We start from the raw sequence: 15,733 nt of genomic DNA on the forward strand, positions 1-15,733 counted from the left end.
GAGAGTTATTGATTATTCTGTGAACAGAGATAAAAACTCTGACGTCAACGGTTTCCAGGATACGTTACCTAGTGTTCCTTTCCACTTCTCCGGGGACAGTGATGAGGACACCTGCGCGTAAATATCGATTGACGCCCACCTGTCTGATTCTACCGGCAAGTCCTTTCTCAAGATCCTCAAGTAGACATAGTGTTCTGAACGATATTGAGTACAAAGGCTGTGCCTCGTCAGCTTGGTATCTTTCTTTTCAGTCTTATTATTAAATATAACTGTTCGTCTTCACCTTTAATCATATCATATCAAAAGATAATTGAGAAATTACATGATTATTATATATTAAACTGTTATCACTAGCAAGTGATTATCACGTTATTCTGTTCATCTAAGAATCTCAATTATATATTTCTCCCTTTAATGTATCTTCAGATAAAATCCTATTATGTCAAGCGTTGTTATTATTGTAGTTTCTAATACTTTTAATTACACAATGTTATATTGAATTGCATAATAAAACAATTATTCTGAGATTCACCAAAATAATTGATGTAATCATCGATTTCTCATTGAATTCTCGAACATTTTTACGTACGCAAAGATTACGAATTTTTTTATTTCTCATTTATTCACATCGAGCGATTAATTGACTCTTCTTGTCATACTTGTTGCTCTCGAAACTATATTTTAGAGTCGTGTTGATTTAAACTCTACGAGCGCATGCGTGTGCTATCGATTCGACATCTCGCCTTGGACCTCATCAGCTGCGAAATTTACAGAGGAGGAAAATAACGAGATGGCGGATAAACACAATCAGTTGCCCCGATTTCTCTCGGTGCTTGCGATAGTATTATTCAGAGGCGTTACATCTGATATCGATGGAGGTTTCGACGGAAATCATTTCAACAGACTCGATGCTGATTCCGAGGCTCTTTATCGTCTTTCCCAAGTACGTATATATTAAATAATTATAAATATAATCTCAATAAATTGCTACGTCGCAATATTTTAGACAATGTTCATATGCGCACATAAACTTGAAAGATTAATAAACAACATACATTCCATTTTTATTTTATAATTTAAATCAAGTAAAGATATTTAAAAAATTATATTTTAAAATATATTTATTACAATACCTTCTTTATAATGTAATTACATTTCAAAAAAAGAAAATAACTTAACATTAATTAAAAGAAAAAGAAAATTTAATTTACGATTACAACGTTTAATTTGATTTATTTTACTTACAAGAAGATTTATTGTGATTATAATCGTTTTTTTATTACATATTTATACATATATCTTTAATACTAAAGAGACTAATATTAGGGAGACTCTCATATAAAAATCTCGAATTATAATACTTTAATCACATCGTAATGACATGATAATTCCATTATATCCATCATAATCATAAATTATTTTCATTATCAGAATCAATTTCCGGAATCCTACAATTATGCGCCACTGCATCCCGTTGAAAATCATTCCTGGCGAAGTCCCGAAAATGTCGGCGAAATTTCTGGAGTCGCGGTGGACCCATTTGGAAATCCCGTAATCTTTCATCGGGGAGATCGAACGTGGAATTACGAGTAAGTATCGTATAATAAATTAACAAGTGAAAATCGAAAGCATAGCAATATAAAAGAGCGAAAAATAATTTATGCTTTTGAGCATAAGAAAAAAGAGCAACGATTATTAAAGTTTTTAAAAACACATATACTTGTATTATATATAATATTTTTTATATAACAAAAAACAATGAAATATATAATATACAATAGATAATTTTAAAGATAAATTTATTTTAAACGTAAGTTCCACAACTTTTGAATTTATTGGCAAAGTTAATTATATGTCTTGATAAAAATTATTTAATTTCTTTAATTTTTAATGTAATACATAATAATTATTTATGTTTTATAGTGAGTTTTTAATGTAAAATATTCTCGGGTATTGTAATGCATCTAATGCGAATTTTCAGAACGTTTAACGAAAATGCAGAATATCAAGAGTACAAAAGCCCTATTCATAGTAACACAGTGTTAACATTAGATCCTAAAACCGGCGATATTATTCGCGGTTGGGGAAATCATACGTTTTATTTACCACACGGGATTCACATCGATAGTCTTGGCAACATATGGTTGACCGATGTTGCTCTTCATCAGGTATTCAAGGTATGTAGAAAGATCCATAACAGAACCTATTTTAAGACACAAATAACAGTCTTAATAATTGTTAGTTAGTGATTGCTATTAAAAGTATTACTGTTGACTGATTATATCCGTATAAATTACAGTATTCGGCTTCCGGAGTTCCTCAACTAGTCCTCGGTCAACGATTCGAGCCTGGAAGCGACATGAGACATTTTTGCCAACCAACCTCGGTCGCGGTTTTACCGAGTGGCGAGATCGTCGTCGCTGATGGATATTGCAATAATAGGATAGTACTGTTCGACAAAAGAGGCACTCCCCTGTACAGTATTGGCGAGCGTACGTTTAATATTATTAATATTAAAATTAATATTAGAATCTGCCTTGAGTTTTCCTTTATATCGATTTTTAAAAATAGAATTTTACAATGAATAACTATAGGTAACATTAATAAAAATATAAGGGTTCACGAATAGAAATCAGTGTTCTTTGATTTTATCTTTTTCATTATTTAATTTACCTACTTTTAATAATGTAATGAGAAGATGATAATTCTCTCTTGCTTGTAAAAATATACACCTGTATATTACTAAACAAATTATCTCTACTAAATTACTCAAAATATTTCAATAAAAAATTAATGTATTTACACTTTTAGGTTGGATATCCTTAAGAATTCCGCATGCTCTGACGATCTTGCCAAATAAACAAGTGTGCATCGCTGATCGTGAGAATGGGAGGATCGTATGCTTGGATGTGATACCTTCCGATATGAATCGAAATCTCGAACCTTCGTATTCCATTCGTCATCGGCAATTTGGTCGCATATTTGGTATCGCGTCGTACCGTAAGTGTAATTTATGATAAATATTTACAATTTATTGCAAGATTATTGTTGTATAAAAATTATATAGCATTTAATTCTATCCCAAAATAGTACATTATTCTTTACTCTAATTATATTTAAGAAATTTATTAATTTGAAACAGAGCAAAAACATAATAATAAAATTATAATCATTTTTATTATCATCAATAATTTCAGGTGGCTTTATTTATGCTGTCAACAGTATGACTGGAAACATACCGATCAAAGGTTTCACTATCGATCCGATTAATCGAAACGTAACAGAAATCTGGGGTCCGGAATCTTCGGTAAGCTACGGTTTACATTTGCAATACATGTAATCATAATTTTCAAACATTTATATTATAAATATCTTAATATATATTTCAAAATAAACTGCTCCACACATCTCTCTAAAAGAAGCATATATTATTATATTTGTTTCAGTCTTTCGCGTTGCCTCATGCCATCGCTGTATGTCCGTATGGTACAGCACTTTATGTATCAGAGATCGGACCCAATAGAATATGGAAATTCGATCTACTGCAAACTTAACTAATGTAAAAGTTAAACAAATAATATTGCAAAATATATTGAGCGCCGAAATCTGTCATCTATAATGCCATATATTGTTACCTGATCCTGGAGTGAACTAAAAATTAAATTCACAAAAGCAGCAAAATTTAATTAATCTCATTACGTTGCAAATCTTAATGTTGTATTAAAGTTGCAATAATCGTATCTTCGAATCTTAGATATTTTATGAACAATTACAGAAATGTAATTATCTCTATATAGAAAGTAAAAAAAGAAAATTGAATAGTAAAGATATTAGCAAACTCTGTGTTTAAAAAATGCAAATTTAATTGTTACATCTTCCTTATTTTATATTGGTTTGAGATATATTAACATTATAAAAGAACAAATTAATAGCATGTTAAACTAGAGTTTTGTAAAATAAAATTATTTTGTTTTAGGTTTTAATACAAGGAATATCGTTCTATCGAATATGTCATGCAAATGTAATTTAAAAAAGAATTATTGATCGTGAATCATTAATCTATATTTAACGTCAGGTTTAATTTAGTTAATTTGAGAATTTATAACCAATGAAATAAATGCGTTATATTAATTCTACAATATTATCTACAAATAGAAATAAAAGTAATAAAATATTTTTTTATTACAAATATTGCTCGCTTTTTTTTAATGTCTTAATATCCTGAAATGTTTATCTGTTTTAATCGAGAATTGATAATTATTACAAAGATTATAACATTATATAATGTTTGTCGAGTACATGTAATTATACATATGTCCAACGCATTAGCAGATATTTACATTCCAGGATATTTCAAAGCCAATAAAAAAGACGATATATTTGTAAAAATAAAAAAATTTTACATGTACATATACATAAGTATCATGTAAGTATAAATTTTACAAGATTTACAAATCAGATTGTTTCTTTCCGGAGCAAAAACACAGATATGAAAAAGAATATGATATAATAGTAAATATGTCTTAAAATACAATTTTCTTATGCTCTTTTTGATTTAATTCTATATATATTGTTATTTGCGTTTCAACTTTCTCTTATTTTTATGCAAATAATTAATTCATGACATCAATATAATAATAATAATAATAGTAACGTAAAAATCTTTTTTATATATGACGTTATTAGAACAAATACCTATCGCATTGTCAAAGTTATTACATGAATATATTCTACTATTATGAATACGAATGACATCTCTCATATGATAAGAATATACAAATATTTATATTTGATTAAATTAAATATTAATTTTTTTCATATATATTATTTTATATACATATATAATATATCATACATAAAATATAATATATTATATTATATTTTATATATTAAATATATTATATATATATAATATATCATACATAAAATATAATATATTATATTATATTTTATATAATAAATATATTATATATATTTTTATTATTAATTTTTAATAAAATAGTAATAATAACAAAATATATTGTACATTTATATGATTTTATGATATGAAAAATGTCATTATGTCATGGCTTTAGTAAAATGTTGAAAAAATAGCGTTTTAACTTATATACAAGATGTCTAAAACGCGTTATTCTTATGATTATCATAATTAGAAATTCCTACTTAAAAAAACAATCGTCATCTTATTTTCATTGATAACAACTTATATGGTACTTATACATGTCGCACTTTCAGAAAATGTACTCGTACGTGTGTTTGTTTACGTGTAACATATACAAACAATACTTTTATGCGGCAAATGTAAAAAAATATACTTTGACGCAGTATCATAACATAATTAAAATATATAATATACACAATGTCAATGTTCATTCCTCAAATTATTTAACACAATTCTATCATATATAATTTCGGTCTTTTGTCACAGAATAAATCTAAAATCGACGTAAGAATCTCGGTGATTTTCTTCACGTTTACATATTCATTTCAGACTCATCTGTTTTAGCAAAAAAAGATCAAGGAAAACTGTTCTATATTAAAGAGGAAGACGATGATGAGGAAATCGTTAAGAAAAATGTGATATAAAATAAGTAAGTACATAAGTAGTTTGCTAGATAAAAATGCTTTGTGGAGCTCTTCATGAATTTTAATTGTTATATTAAGAAACAAGAGTTTGATCCTGAAAGAGATAAAACGATATAGGAGCTATTAAATTTTAAAGATAAAATGGATAATATAATTAAAAAACTATTAATTATGTGTAATATATTAGTCTAAGAATCTATTAGAGAGCAAAATAACAGATTTTAAGAAATAAAAATCTAACTTTATGTTCAGTAGTACAGTTTAAAATTAATCAGACTTTTTAAAGTAATATGAATCGAGATTCAACAGTATATCATTATAAACGAAACTTTATATAACATACTAATTTATGAATTTATTATACAGAAAAAAAGAAAAGATTTTAAGAAATATTTAAATTTTTCGTTTTTAGTAGTATAATTTAAAATTAGTCGGCCTATTTCAAGTAGTATAAATCAAGATTAAACAGTGCTAATTTTTAAATGAAACTATTAATTATGTGTAATATATTAGTCTAAGAATTTATTAAAGAGCAAAATAACAGATTTTAAGAAATTAAAATCTATTTTTATGTTTAGTAGTACAGTTTAAAATTAGTCAGACTTTTTGAAATAGTACGAATCGAGATTCAACAGTCTATAATTATAAACGACACTTTATGTAATATACTAATTTGTGAATTTATATTACACAGAAAAAAAGAAAAGGTTTTAAGAAATAAAATTGCTGCTTTTATAAAAATGAAAAATTCAAAAAAAATATTTTTGAAATGTTTTACAAAAAAAAGATTTGATCAAACACTTGTTAAAGGATTTCAAAACCGTCACAAATATCAAGAATAACGAATTTTTGAAAAGAATCTTACAATCATTAACATGTGAAGAAGCTCGTGTTCTTCAAAAGAATCTGCGGTTCAGATGTAATCGATAATAACAAATTTGTATTCGATGCGGAATTTACACAATGTCTAATTATAAGATTAAAATCGAAATAATCTAAATCAAATCTAAATAAAAGAAGAACGAATAAAGAACAAAAAGCTAGACAGAGGAGAAAGTTTATCAGGACAGATAATATCAAATAGATACTGCTACTGTCATTAAAATAATTTTTTTTATATGCTACTCATGTTTGATAGTATAAATTAAAAATCTTTTCTTCACCCTGCATGTACAACTGATCTATTATACATTCTACATTTTCGCGAAAGAAGACTATATAATCATTGATCAAGATATACATTTATTAAATGAATTTATGAATTGAAAGAAAAAGTTTTTGGTATTATATTTTATTGCTGCATTTTACTTAATATGATCGTGTCTCTTAATTCAGTATTGTATAGAACCTGAATAGAATGGCATATAAAAAAAACAATATAAATAATTATTTTATATATAAATATATAAAACTATAATATATATTAATATATATAAAACTATAATATATATTAATATATATAAAACTATAATATATATTAATATATATAAAACTATAATATATATTGTAAATTATTCGTTCTTTATTAGTACTTGTAATAATATAATAATCAAGTCAGTAATTTACTATAAATCTCTTACATAATTTCTAACATTTAACTATTTGTCCTTACTTACTTCTTAATTTACAATCAATCATTTTAATATCAACCATCAATTCTCACTCCACTGCAACTCACACTGGTCATAATGACAGGAAAACCCTCTGCCATTAAGTGTTCAGATATATTCGCAATATATTCCCATGATACATCTGGTGGCAACAGAATGTATGCATATCCCCCAAAACCTGTGAGTTTTCCCGCCAATCCATAAATATCCGCAATCGCACAAATATGATCCAAATTTGGATGCGACATTCCTAATTCTTCAGAAAGATGTTTTTGATTTACGTGACTGAAGGCCTGCAAAATTAAGAAATTAAGAAACGATATTTGAGTTTGTTGTAAATGCACAGTACACTATTCAAAAATACGTAACAAAGTATATATAATATGAAAAGTCGCAAAAAAAACTTACATTCAATGATAAATAAATTTCCCTTAATACGTTTAAATTGTTACTTTGTTGAATATCATAAATATGAGCAAGGTGGTAACTGGCTTTCTTTGATATTTTGTCGATCTTATTCAGAGTGTTTGTGACGAATCCGGCAGAAGAATATATTCTAGCCATTATCTCCATCTGTTGATACTTATTTCGGCGAATTCTCGAGTCGATCAGCAATATCTTCATTCTCGGCACTTTCAAGAGCTTAATATTGAAACCTTCCTCAATATTGTATTGAAATTTGACTATTTGACCGTATGTGGATACTTCGTGGTACATCCCGAGTGTATATTTTGGTACAACTTCCTCGCAGTATCCAACGTATTCTGAGATATCATCTAATTCTTCCTTATTAAATATACAGTGTGCACCTCTCTGAAGACGTGCCCAATGCAGAAAACACGCCGCGAGACAAACCGCGAACGATGTTGAACTGCCGAAACCCGCTTTGATGGGTAATTCCGTGGTCAAGTGCACGTGAAAAGATTTTATGACGACCTCCTCCTTATATACAATATAAAGTAATAGGAAAAAGAAGGTTTGTAAGCTAAATTTCTGCTCGTATGTGGTCCACATACCGTTTGAGGTGATAAAGTATTGCACATGCCTAAGCAACAAGATATGATCCGTTATCGGATTAAAGTATTTATCATCCAAAAAAAAACTTAAAAACAAATCTAAAGGTAAGTTCAATGCTAAATTGACATCGGGAAACTCTATCTCAATTGTGTTTCTTGAATTACTCAGTTCATAGAATTCGATTGTAGTACGAAGATCCAAGCTAGCTGTCACGACATGTTTTTCATACATTATCATATGTTCCCCGTATAAAATCAAACTGCCCGGTGCGGAAATTTTAAACTTATTACCAATCATTTTTTTACAAATAAAAATCTCTGCTCTTCAAAAAGATTGATGCAACGTTAAACAGTGTTGATCATCAGAAAATCGATGTTATAATTCTTATCAAGATTAAATATATTTATGTAACGTGATGAAAGTCACCGAGACGATATTGGTTGTTCCCTTTTATTTTATAAGCTATTCTATATAAATTAGAAATGTGTAACGTCAGATAGTAGATCTGTGACATGAATAATTTATCAATATGTCAGCGAATTTATATTACAAAAGGACTGCACTTATTGTTAAATTCAATCAAATTCTCATTTTTTCCCATTGTTTTCCATTGTTGTTAACAAAATAATCATAAATTGTCTTTGCTTCTATTTTCAAGGTTTTACGTGCAGAAAAAACCTGAGTAATAGATACACTATTTTCAACTATTAAAATTTTATAATTGAGACAGGAAAATTAAAAGTCACTTAATTCGAGAAAATTATTTGAGAACGTCCGTTACCACAAAAAACAGTGTTTAAACTTCGTGTGTTATATAATTTCACACTTGATGGTGACTGATATTGTCTCAATAACAATAACAGCGCTCCGAAACCACGAAGGTCCTAAACATCGATGATAATGTCAAAGCTTTTCAAAAAGTTATTTAAATCGATACTTATGTATAATCTGAAGGATGATATATTATTTGCAATGTAACAGTCAACAAATTGCCATTAATTTATATTGACAACGTATGTATACATTGTCAATACAAATATATATATATATATATTTACAATACAATTATATAATGTATAATTTACATATTGATGTTTCACAGTAAATGTGCAAATGCGCTTACGTATTTTCGTGTGTATAATATTTTATGCAGTAGATCCAACAGAAGTTAAATGTGGTTTGATATAGATACTATAAGATATAAAATAAATTTGAGATTTAAAATAAAACGCGCAGAATTCGTTCATCATCGAATTATATCATTTAATATAATTTTATTATATAATTATTAAGTGCAAAATAATAATTTATTGTCACTTTCTCATCTGATAAAACGCGATAATTTGTATATTTATTTAACAGACACGTGTTTTATTTGCACACGTGTTCCTGTTAAAATCCCTGTTGCTTTGTCGCAATCACATTAAATAATGTTATAAGAAAGCGTGAAAACTTTTTTCTTACAAAATACGTGTTGAAATAAATTGTTTTTTTTTCTTACACTCACTGTTTGATATCATGGATTGGTAAAATAAAAAAATCTTTTTTTTTTATTACTTTGAAAAAATAAATGCATAATAATACAACACGTATACATATGTATATACGCTTTACATTTTCAAAGATAGATCCTGCGTGATCAAAGTATCTAGCTATTTATTTAATCCACGAAAGTCTCCAAAAAAAGTCTTATTAATCGTCTCTTCATCAATTTATTTACAAACGCAAGTGAGATAACATAAAAAACTAATTTTCTTTCGATGTATTTTGAAGTAAAAATATTCAATAACCCCTTATAACTTCACAATTCAATACGAAAAGAGCAGAAACTTCAACAGAATACATTATACAAAACTGTATAGTGTCCGTCTTTCCCCCTTTGTAATACCATAGTATTCAAGTTGATAATTTTACCTATATTTAGTTATTACTTAATTATTAATATAATATTGATTATTTTAATCATCAATTCTTACTCCGCTGCAACTCACGCTGGTCATCGTGACAGTGAAACCTTCCGTCATTAAACGTGTTGAAAGATTCACGATATTTTCTCTCGGTGTATCCGGTGGCAACAGGATGTATGCGTATCTTGCACCAAAATTTGTGAGTTTTCCCGCAAAACCATACATTTTCGCAATCGTACAAATATGATCCAACCTTGGATGCGACATTCCTAAGTAAGTGAGGAAGTGTTGATTTAACATAATAAAGATCTGCAAAACATTAAGAAATTAAGAAACAATACAGTTACCAATGAATTATCACATCTATTTCAGTTTGTTGTAAACGCACAGCTATTCAAAAATACGTAACAAAGTAATATCAAAGTAATATAAAAAGTTGCAAAAAACTTACTTTCAATACATCGTACGTGGAGCGTAATTGACAAGCATTCATTAGTATATTATTAATTCCAGTAAGCCTGACACAAGCCAGGTTCGATATATCGTTGATTATATTAAGAATGCGATCAATGGGTGCATTACAATTTAGTGTGGCCAATTGTTCTATTTGTTCGCGTTTATTTTTGCTAATTTTTGAGTCGATGAGCATAATATTCAGTCTCGGCACGTCCAAGATTGTAATACCTTTTTGCCGATAGTCGTAATAATATCTGACTATTTGGCCGTATGAACACACGTCGTTGTCAGCTTGAATTACATAGTTTTGTAACATCTCCTCGCAATTCTTAACGTATTCCGAGATAATTTCTATATCAATATCTCTAATTCCGCCGAGTTCACCTTTCTGCAGATGGCCCCATTGCAGGAAACAGGCCGCGATACATACCGCAAACGATGACGAACTGCCAAGACCAGCGCTCATAGGTAATTGTGTGGTCACGTGTACGTGAAAAGATTTTATCTCGAGATTCTCGTAGTGAATCATATGTATAAACAGGAAGAAAAATGTTTGTAAACTAAATCTCTGCTCGTACGTCGTCCACATGCCGTTCAACGTGATAAAGTACTGCACATGCTTAAGCAATCTGATATTATCCGTCACATCGACGTAATTATAATCGAAAAAGAAGTTTAGAACCAATTCTAAGGATACGATTAACGATAAATTGACATCGGGGAACTCTATCTTAATAATATTTTTTAGTTTGTCGGTTAATTCGCAAAATTCAAGCCTCGTTCGAAGATCTAAGCTGGCCGCCACGACACTTCTTTCATACATCGCCAAGTTATCTCCGTATAAAATTAGCTTGCCCGGTGCGGAAACTTTAAATTTAATCATTTTTTTACGAATAACAATCTTTACTCTTGACAGATCGATAAACGTTAAACAGGTAGATCGTAGAAAATTAAATCTGCCGTAGTTCTTGTAGAGAGATTTATCAAAATTAAATGTATTTACATATATATAAAGTGAAGAAGGTCACTGAGATAATATTTATCACTCCTTTTCGTTTTGTATAAGTTAGAAATGTATAACGTCGGCAATGTGTACATAAATAATTCATCAATATGTTGTCGAATTTTTGTTCTGTACAAAAGAAACGCACTTAGTTAGATTCAATCAGTTTTTTCAATCTTTCTCGTTGTGCTTTTCACTGCTGTTAACGAAATAGTCGTAAATTGTCTTTGCTAGTATTTTAAAAGCTTCACATACAAAAAAAAAAGCCGGAATAATACTAATATTACTTTCAACTATTGAAATTTTAAAACATAGACCAGAGAAAGAGAGTCATAATGAAAATTATTCGAAAACGTTCGTTTCCGCACAAAACAGTGTTTACACTTCGCGTCGTTTACAATTTCGCGTCTTGATCATGATTGACTTCGTCCCAATAACAATGACAGCGCTACGAAGCCTAAACATCGATTACAATGCCAAAATTTTTTGAAACGCTTTAATAAGACATTATTCAAACTTACATATTAAAATCTTACATATATAATCTGAAAATTATATATTATTTGCAATATAATATGTTATATAATATAATATATAATATAATATATAATTTATATAATATAATATAATATATAATTTATATAATATAATATAATATATAATATAATATATAATATATTACATAATATAATATATAATATAATATATACAATATAATATATAATAGTCAAATAAATCATCATCTTATTTGCATTGACAACATATATGATATTTACATATTGACGTTTCACAGTATATGTACAAGTACGCCTACATTTTCTGTATAAATATGCGAGTGTAATATTTTATGCAGCAAATGCAAAAGAAAATATACTTTGACACATATTATTTTATCATTGAGATATAAACCACAATACTCGTACATCGAATTATATTATTTAATATAATTCGATTATATAATTTTGACGCAGACGATAGGCAACGCTGCCCTTATTATTTTCTAGATCGATTGTGTAAAGCTTAATTCGATTATACAATAAGTAAGGAACATCATCAATTTCAGTTCGAGAGTCAAAATTCGAGGCAGGATGGTGATACTTTTTTTTATTAATATTTCTTATAAATGATAAAATTTTAGTCTACAAAATTCGATAAAATAAAAAAATAAAATACATTTTTTTCTCTTTTGCTACCTCTGCATAACACTAATATCTATAATAATCTATAGTATCTACAATAATCTATAATAATCTATAATATCTATAGAAATTTAAAAAATAAAATTAATTTCCTACTTTATTTATGCAACGGATATGCGCTTTGTTATTTTTAGTAAGATTAGATCCACTTTCCTCACTGCAGTCATTGAATGATGACTTTATAAACGAGGAAATATAAAAATTTTTTTCTTGCAAAATATGTCGAAATAAATAGATTTTCTTATACGCCTCATTATTTGCAATTGTTAAAATATATCTAATTAAAAAAATCATCATTTGTCATCCTGCATTCTTAAAGGATAATATAACATCTGCATGTGCTTTACATTTTCAAAAGATTATGTAACAAGTGAAGTAAGATATAGTAAAGCTATTTATTAATCCATCAAAAAAAAATCATTGGTCGTGTCTTTTGATCAATTTGTATTATCGAACCCAAATGGGATGACATACGAAAAAATTAATTTTTTCACAAATTTTGCACAATAAAAATATTCACAATCATTCCTTGCTTATAACTTCATAATTCAATTAATGAAAGAGATATCACTAAAAGGAAAAAAAACCTCAAGTAACAAAATATAGTATATACTGTATAGTAAAACTGTATATTGTTCGGTCTTTCCCATTTATAACATAATTATAATTAAATTCATAATCTTACTATATTATTCGCATGTAGTTACTCACATGTTATTTAATTATTTATATATACACAATTTTAATATTCTTAAATTCTACAAATCTTCAATTTTTACTCCAGAGCTATTTATTTTTGTTAATATGGGATTAAAACCTGCTATCTGTAATTGTCCCCAAAAAGTACTAAAGTGTTCATTCGAAGTATTCGGCGGTAATAAAATATATGCATATACACCTGTAAAACCTGTGAGTTTCCCCGCGAATCCATAATGTTTCGCAATTGCGAAAATTCTTTCCAAATTCTGATTCGATAAATTTAAATTTTTTAACATATCTTGATTCAATATAATGTTGTTCTGCAAAGCATTAAGAAAATTAGATGAAAAAAACAATACAACTTCCAGCGGATAACTCGAGATTTTTATAAACAAAATTATACAAAAAAGTAATAATAATTCGCAAAGAAATGAAAAACGAAACAAGACTTACGTGCAGCGTTTTATATAATCCCTCTAGTAGTTGTACATTGTCGCATCTCTGGCTATCCTTAATTGTAGATAATATTCTATAAACTTGTTGTGATACATTGTCGATCTTGTTCAAAATTATATCGACGCCGTTGCCATATAAATTTTTCATCACGGCCACTTTTTTCATCTGTTCTTGCTTATCGTTATAAAATTTTGAATCGATCAGCAAAATTTCCATTTCTGGCATATTTAAAGAGCGAATGGTAGAGTTTATTAGTTCCTTGTATCGAAACAGTGTCACTTGACCATTTGTGCACACGTCATGGTTAGTCTCAAACACATAGTTCTGTATAACTTCCTCCGAAAACATAGCGCATTCCGAGATCAATTCCAATTCATGACTAGTAAATCCATTGTGACAACCCCTCTGTAGGCGTCCCCAATGTAGGAAACAGGCCGCGAGACAAACCGCGAACGACGATGAACTACCAAGACCAGAACCGATGGGTAACTCCGTGGTCAGCAGCATATTAAAAGATGCTATCTCGATTTGCTCGTGATAAGACATATATAAGAGCAGGAAGAAGAAGGTCTGTAGGCTAAATCTCTGCTCGTACGTTTTCCACATACCGTTTACGGTGATAAAGTATTGCACGTGTCTAAGAAACAGGATATTGTCATCAACCAAATATCTATAATTTTCGGTAGAGATGAAGTTGTTAATCACTTGTAGAGGCACGTTTAACAATAAATCGACGGCAGGGAAATGTATCCGAATCGTTGGATTGTTAGCCATCTCGCAAAATTCGACGGTGGTACGGAGATCTAGGCTGGTCGACAAAGCGTGTCTTCCGTACATGATCATATGCTCTCCGCACAAGTAAATCCTGCCCGGTACGGAAATCTTGAATTTTATAGACATACTCCTTTTGCGAATAAAAAATCTCAACTTCGCGAAAAGATCGACGTAACTTTGATCGTAAAAAATTCACTCCACTCCGCAGTTTTTAAAGATTATAGTTGTTAGAATCACGAAAAATGTATTTATATATATATACATATATATATAACGCGTGATGAAGGTCACCGAGATAATATTTGTCGCTTCTCTTCTCGTTTGATATAAATCAATGATGCATCGATTACGTATGACTAAAGTAACTTTTCATTAATCGAATTATATGGATACAAAAGAAATGCACACTTAGATTCAATCAAATTCTCATTCCTTCTTATTGTTTTTATCCTTAGCGAAATAGCTGAATCGTCTTCGTTTCTTCTCTCGAGGCTTTACACACACAAGTTTAATGACGCTATACTATTTATTATTAATTAAAACTTTATATCACATAAACACTAAAGAAAAAAAGGCCACTCAATAATGAAAATTATTCGAGAACTGTTAGTGACCGTCCGTTTCCGGCAAGACAGTATTTATGTTTCGTGTTGTACAAACCGCGTCTCGATCATGACTGATTTCGTTCTACGACAGTAAGAACAGCGCTCCAAATATGCGAGCCAAAATATTGACTACCAAATTTTTTGAGGATGCTTTAATAAGAAGTAATAAACGTACACATACTTATACATAATCTGACATATATTATTTGCAATGTTACAGACAAACACATCGTCATTATATAATTTGCATTAATATAATTTACACGTGATATTTTTTCTGATCGCAGTTTTACACGCAGTATACATGTATGTATAATTGCGCATATGTGTTTCTATGATTATATTTGTGCAATATGTATAACAGCGTGCTATAAATAAAAGTGTGCTTTGACGCCGATTATAACATAATTGAGATATGTAT

The 15,733-nt window shown here is 28.8% G+C and overlaps 5 protein-coding genes across 7 annotated transcripts; 1 reads left to right on the forward strand and 4 right to left on the reverse strand.

Moving 5' to 3' along the window:
- The first annotated feature begins 65 nt into the window (after positions 1-65).
- Positions 66-3,605, forward strand: LOC145946089 (peptidyl-alpha-hydroxyglycine alpha-amidating lyase 2-like). Of its 3 annotated transcripts, none has more exons than XM_083055490.1 (8): positions 66-235; positions 774-943; positions 1,432-1,589; positions 1,982-2,177; positions 2,300-2,492; positions 2,812-3,000; positions 3,198-3,307; positions 3,447-3,605. In XM_083055490.1, exons 2-8 carry the CDS (start codon positions 791-793, stop codon positions 3,552-3,554), a joined length of 1,107 nt encoding a protein of 368 aa, XP_082911616.1. In that variant the 5' UTR covers positions 66-235; positions 774-790; the 3' UTR covers positions 3,555-3,605. The 3 variants fall into 3 exon arrangements, with proteins under 3 accessions (XP_082911616.1, XP_082911614.1, XP_082911615.1); XM_083055488.1 differs by having other exon boundaries at positions 67-235; positions 686-943; XM_083055489.1 differs by lacking the exon at positions 66-235 and adding an exon at positions 254-271 and having other exon boundaries at positions 686-943.
- Positions 3,606-7,231: 3,626 nt separating this feature from the next.
- Positions 7,232-8,510, reverse strand: LOC145946198 (mevalonate kinase-like). The gene is made up of 2 exons (XM_083055722.1): positions 7,605-8,510; positions 7,232-7,489 (listed from the first exon to the last, which is right to left on the reverse strand). Exons 1-2 carry the CDS (start codon positions 8,508-8,510, stop codon positions 7,232-7,234), a joined length of 1,164 nt encoding a protein of 387 aa, XP_082911848.1.
- Positions 8,511-10,100: 1,590 nt separating this feature from the next.
- On the reverse strand, positions 10,101-10,627 carry LOC145945957 (mevalonate kinase-like). The gene is made up of 2 exons (XM_083055265.1): positions 10,572-10,627; positions 10,101-10,429 (listed from the first exon to the last, which is right to left on the reverse strand). Exons 1-2 carry the CDS (start codon positions 10,611-10,613, stop codon positions 10,172-10,174), a joined length of 300 nt encoding a protein of 99 aa, XP_082911391.1. The 5' UTR covers positions 10,614-10,627; the 3' UTR covers positions 10,101-10,171.
- On the reverse strand, positions 10,613-11,459 carry LOC145946199 (mevalonate kinase-like). Its single transcript, XM_083055723.1, has 2 exons — positions 10,703-11,459; positions 10,613-10,638 (listed from the first exon to the last, which is right to left on the reverse strand). Exons 1-2 carry the CDS (start codon positions 11,457-11,459, stop codon positions 10,613-10,615), a joined length of 783 nt encoding a protein of 260 aa, XP_082911849.1.
- A 1,970-nt stretch (positions 11,460-13,429) lies between these two features.
- On the reverse strand, positions 13,430-15,364 carry LOC145946102 (mevalonate kinase-like). The gene is made up of 2 exons (XM_083055504.1): positions 13,931-15,364; positions 13,430-13,797 (listed from the first exon to the last, which is right to left on the reverse strand). Exons 1-2 carry the CDS (start codon positions 14,831-14,833, stop codon positions 13,537-13,539), a joined length of 1,164 nt encoding a protein of 387 aa, XP_082911630.1. The 5' UTR covers positions 14,834-15,364; the 3' UTR covers positions 13,430-13,536.
- Positions 15,365-15,733: the final 369 nt, after the last annotated feature.

The sequence above is a fragment of the Prenolepis imparis genome, unplaced genomic scaffold (genome assembly GCF_030444845.1).
Source record: "Prenolepis imparis isolate NDT839.2.m4 unplaced genomic scaffold, iyPreImpa1.0 SCAF_15, whole genome shotgun sequence".
NCBI classification, from domain to species: Eukaryota; Metazoa; Arthropoda; class Insecta; order Hymenoptera; family Formicidae; genus Prenolepis; species Prenolepis imparis.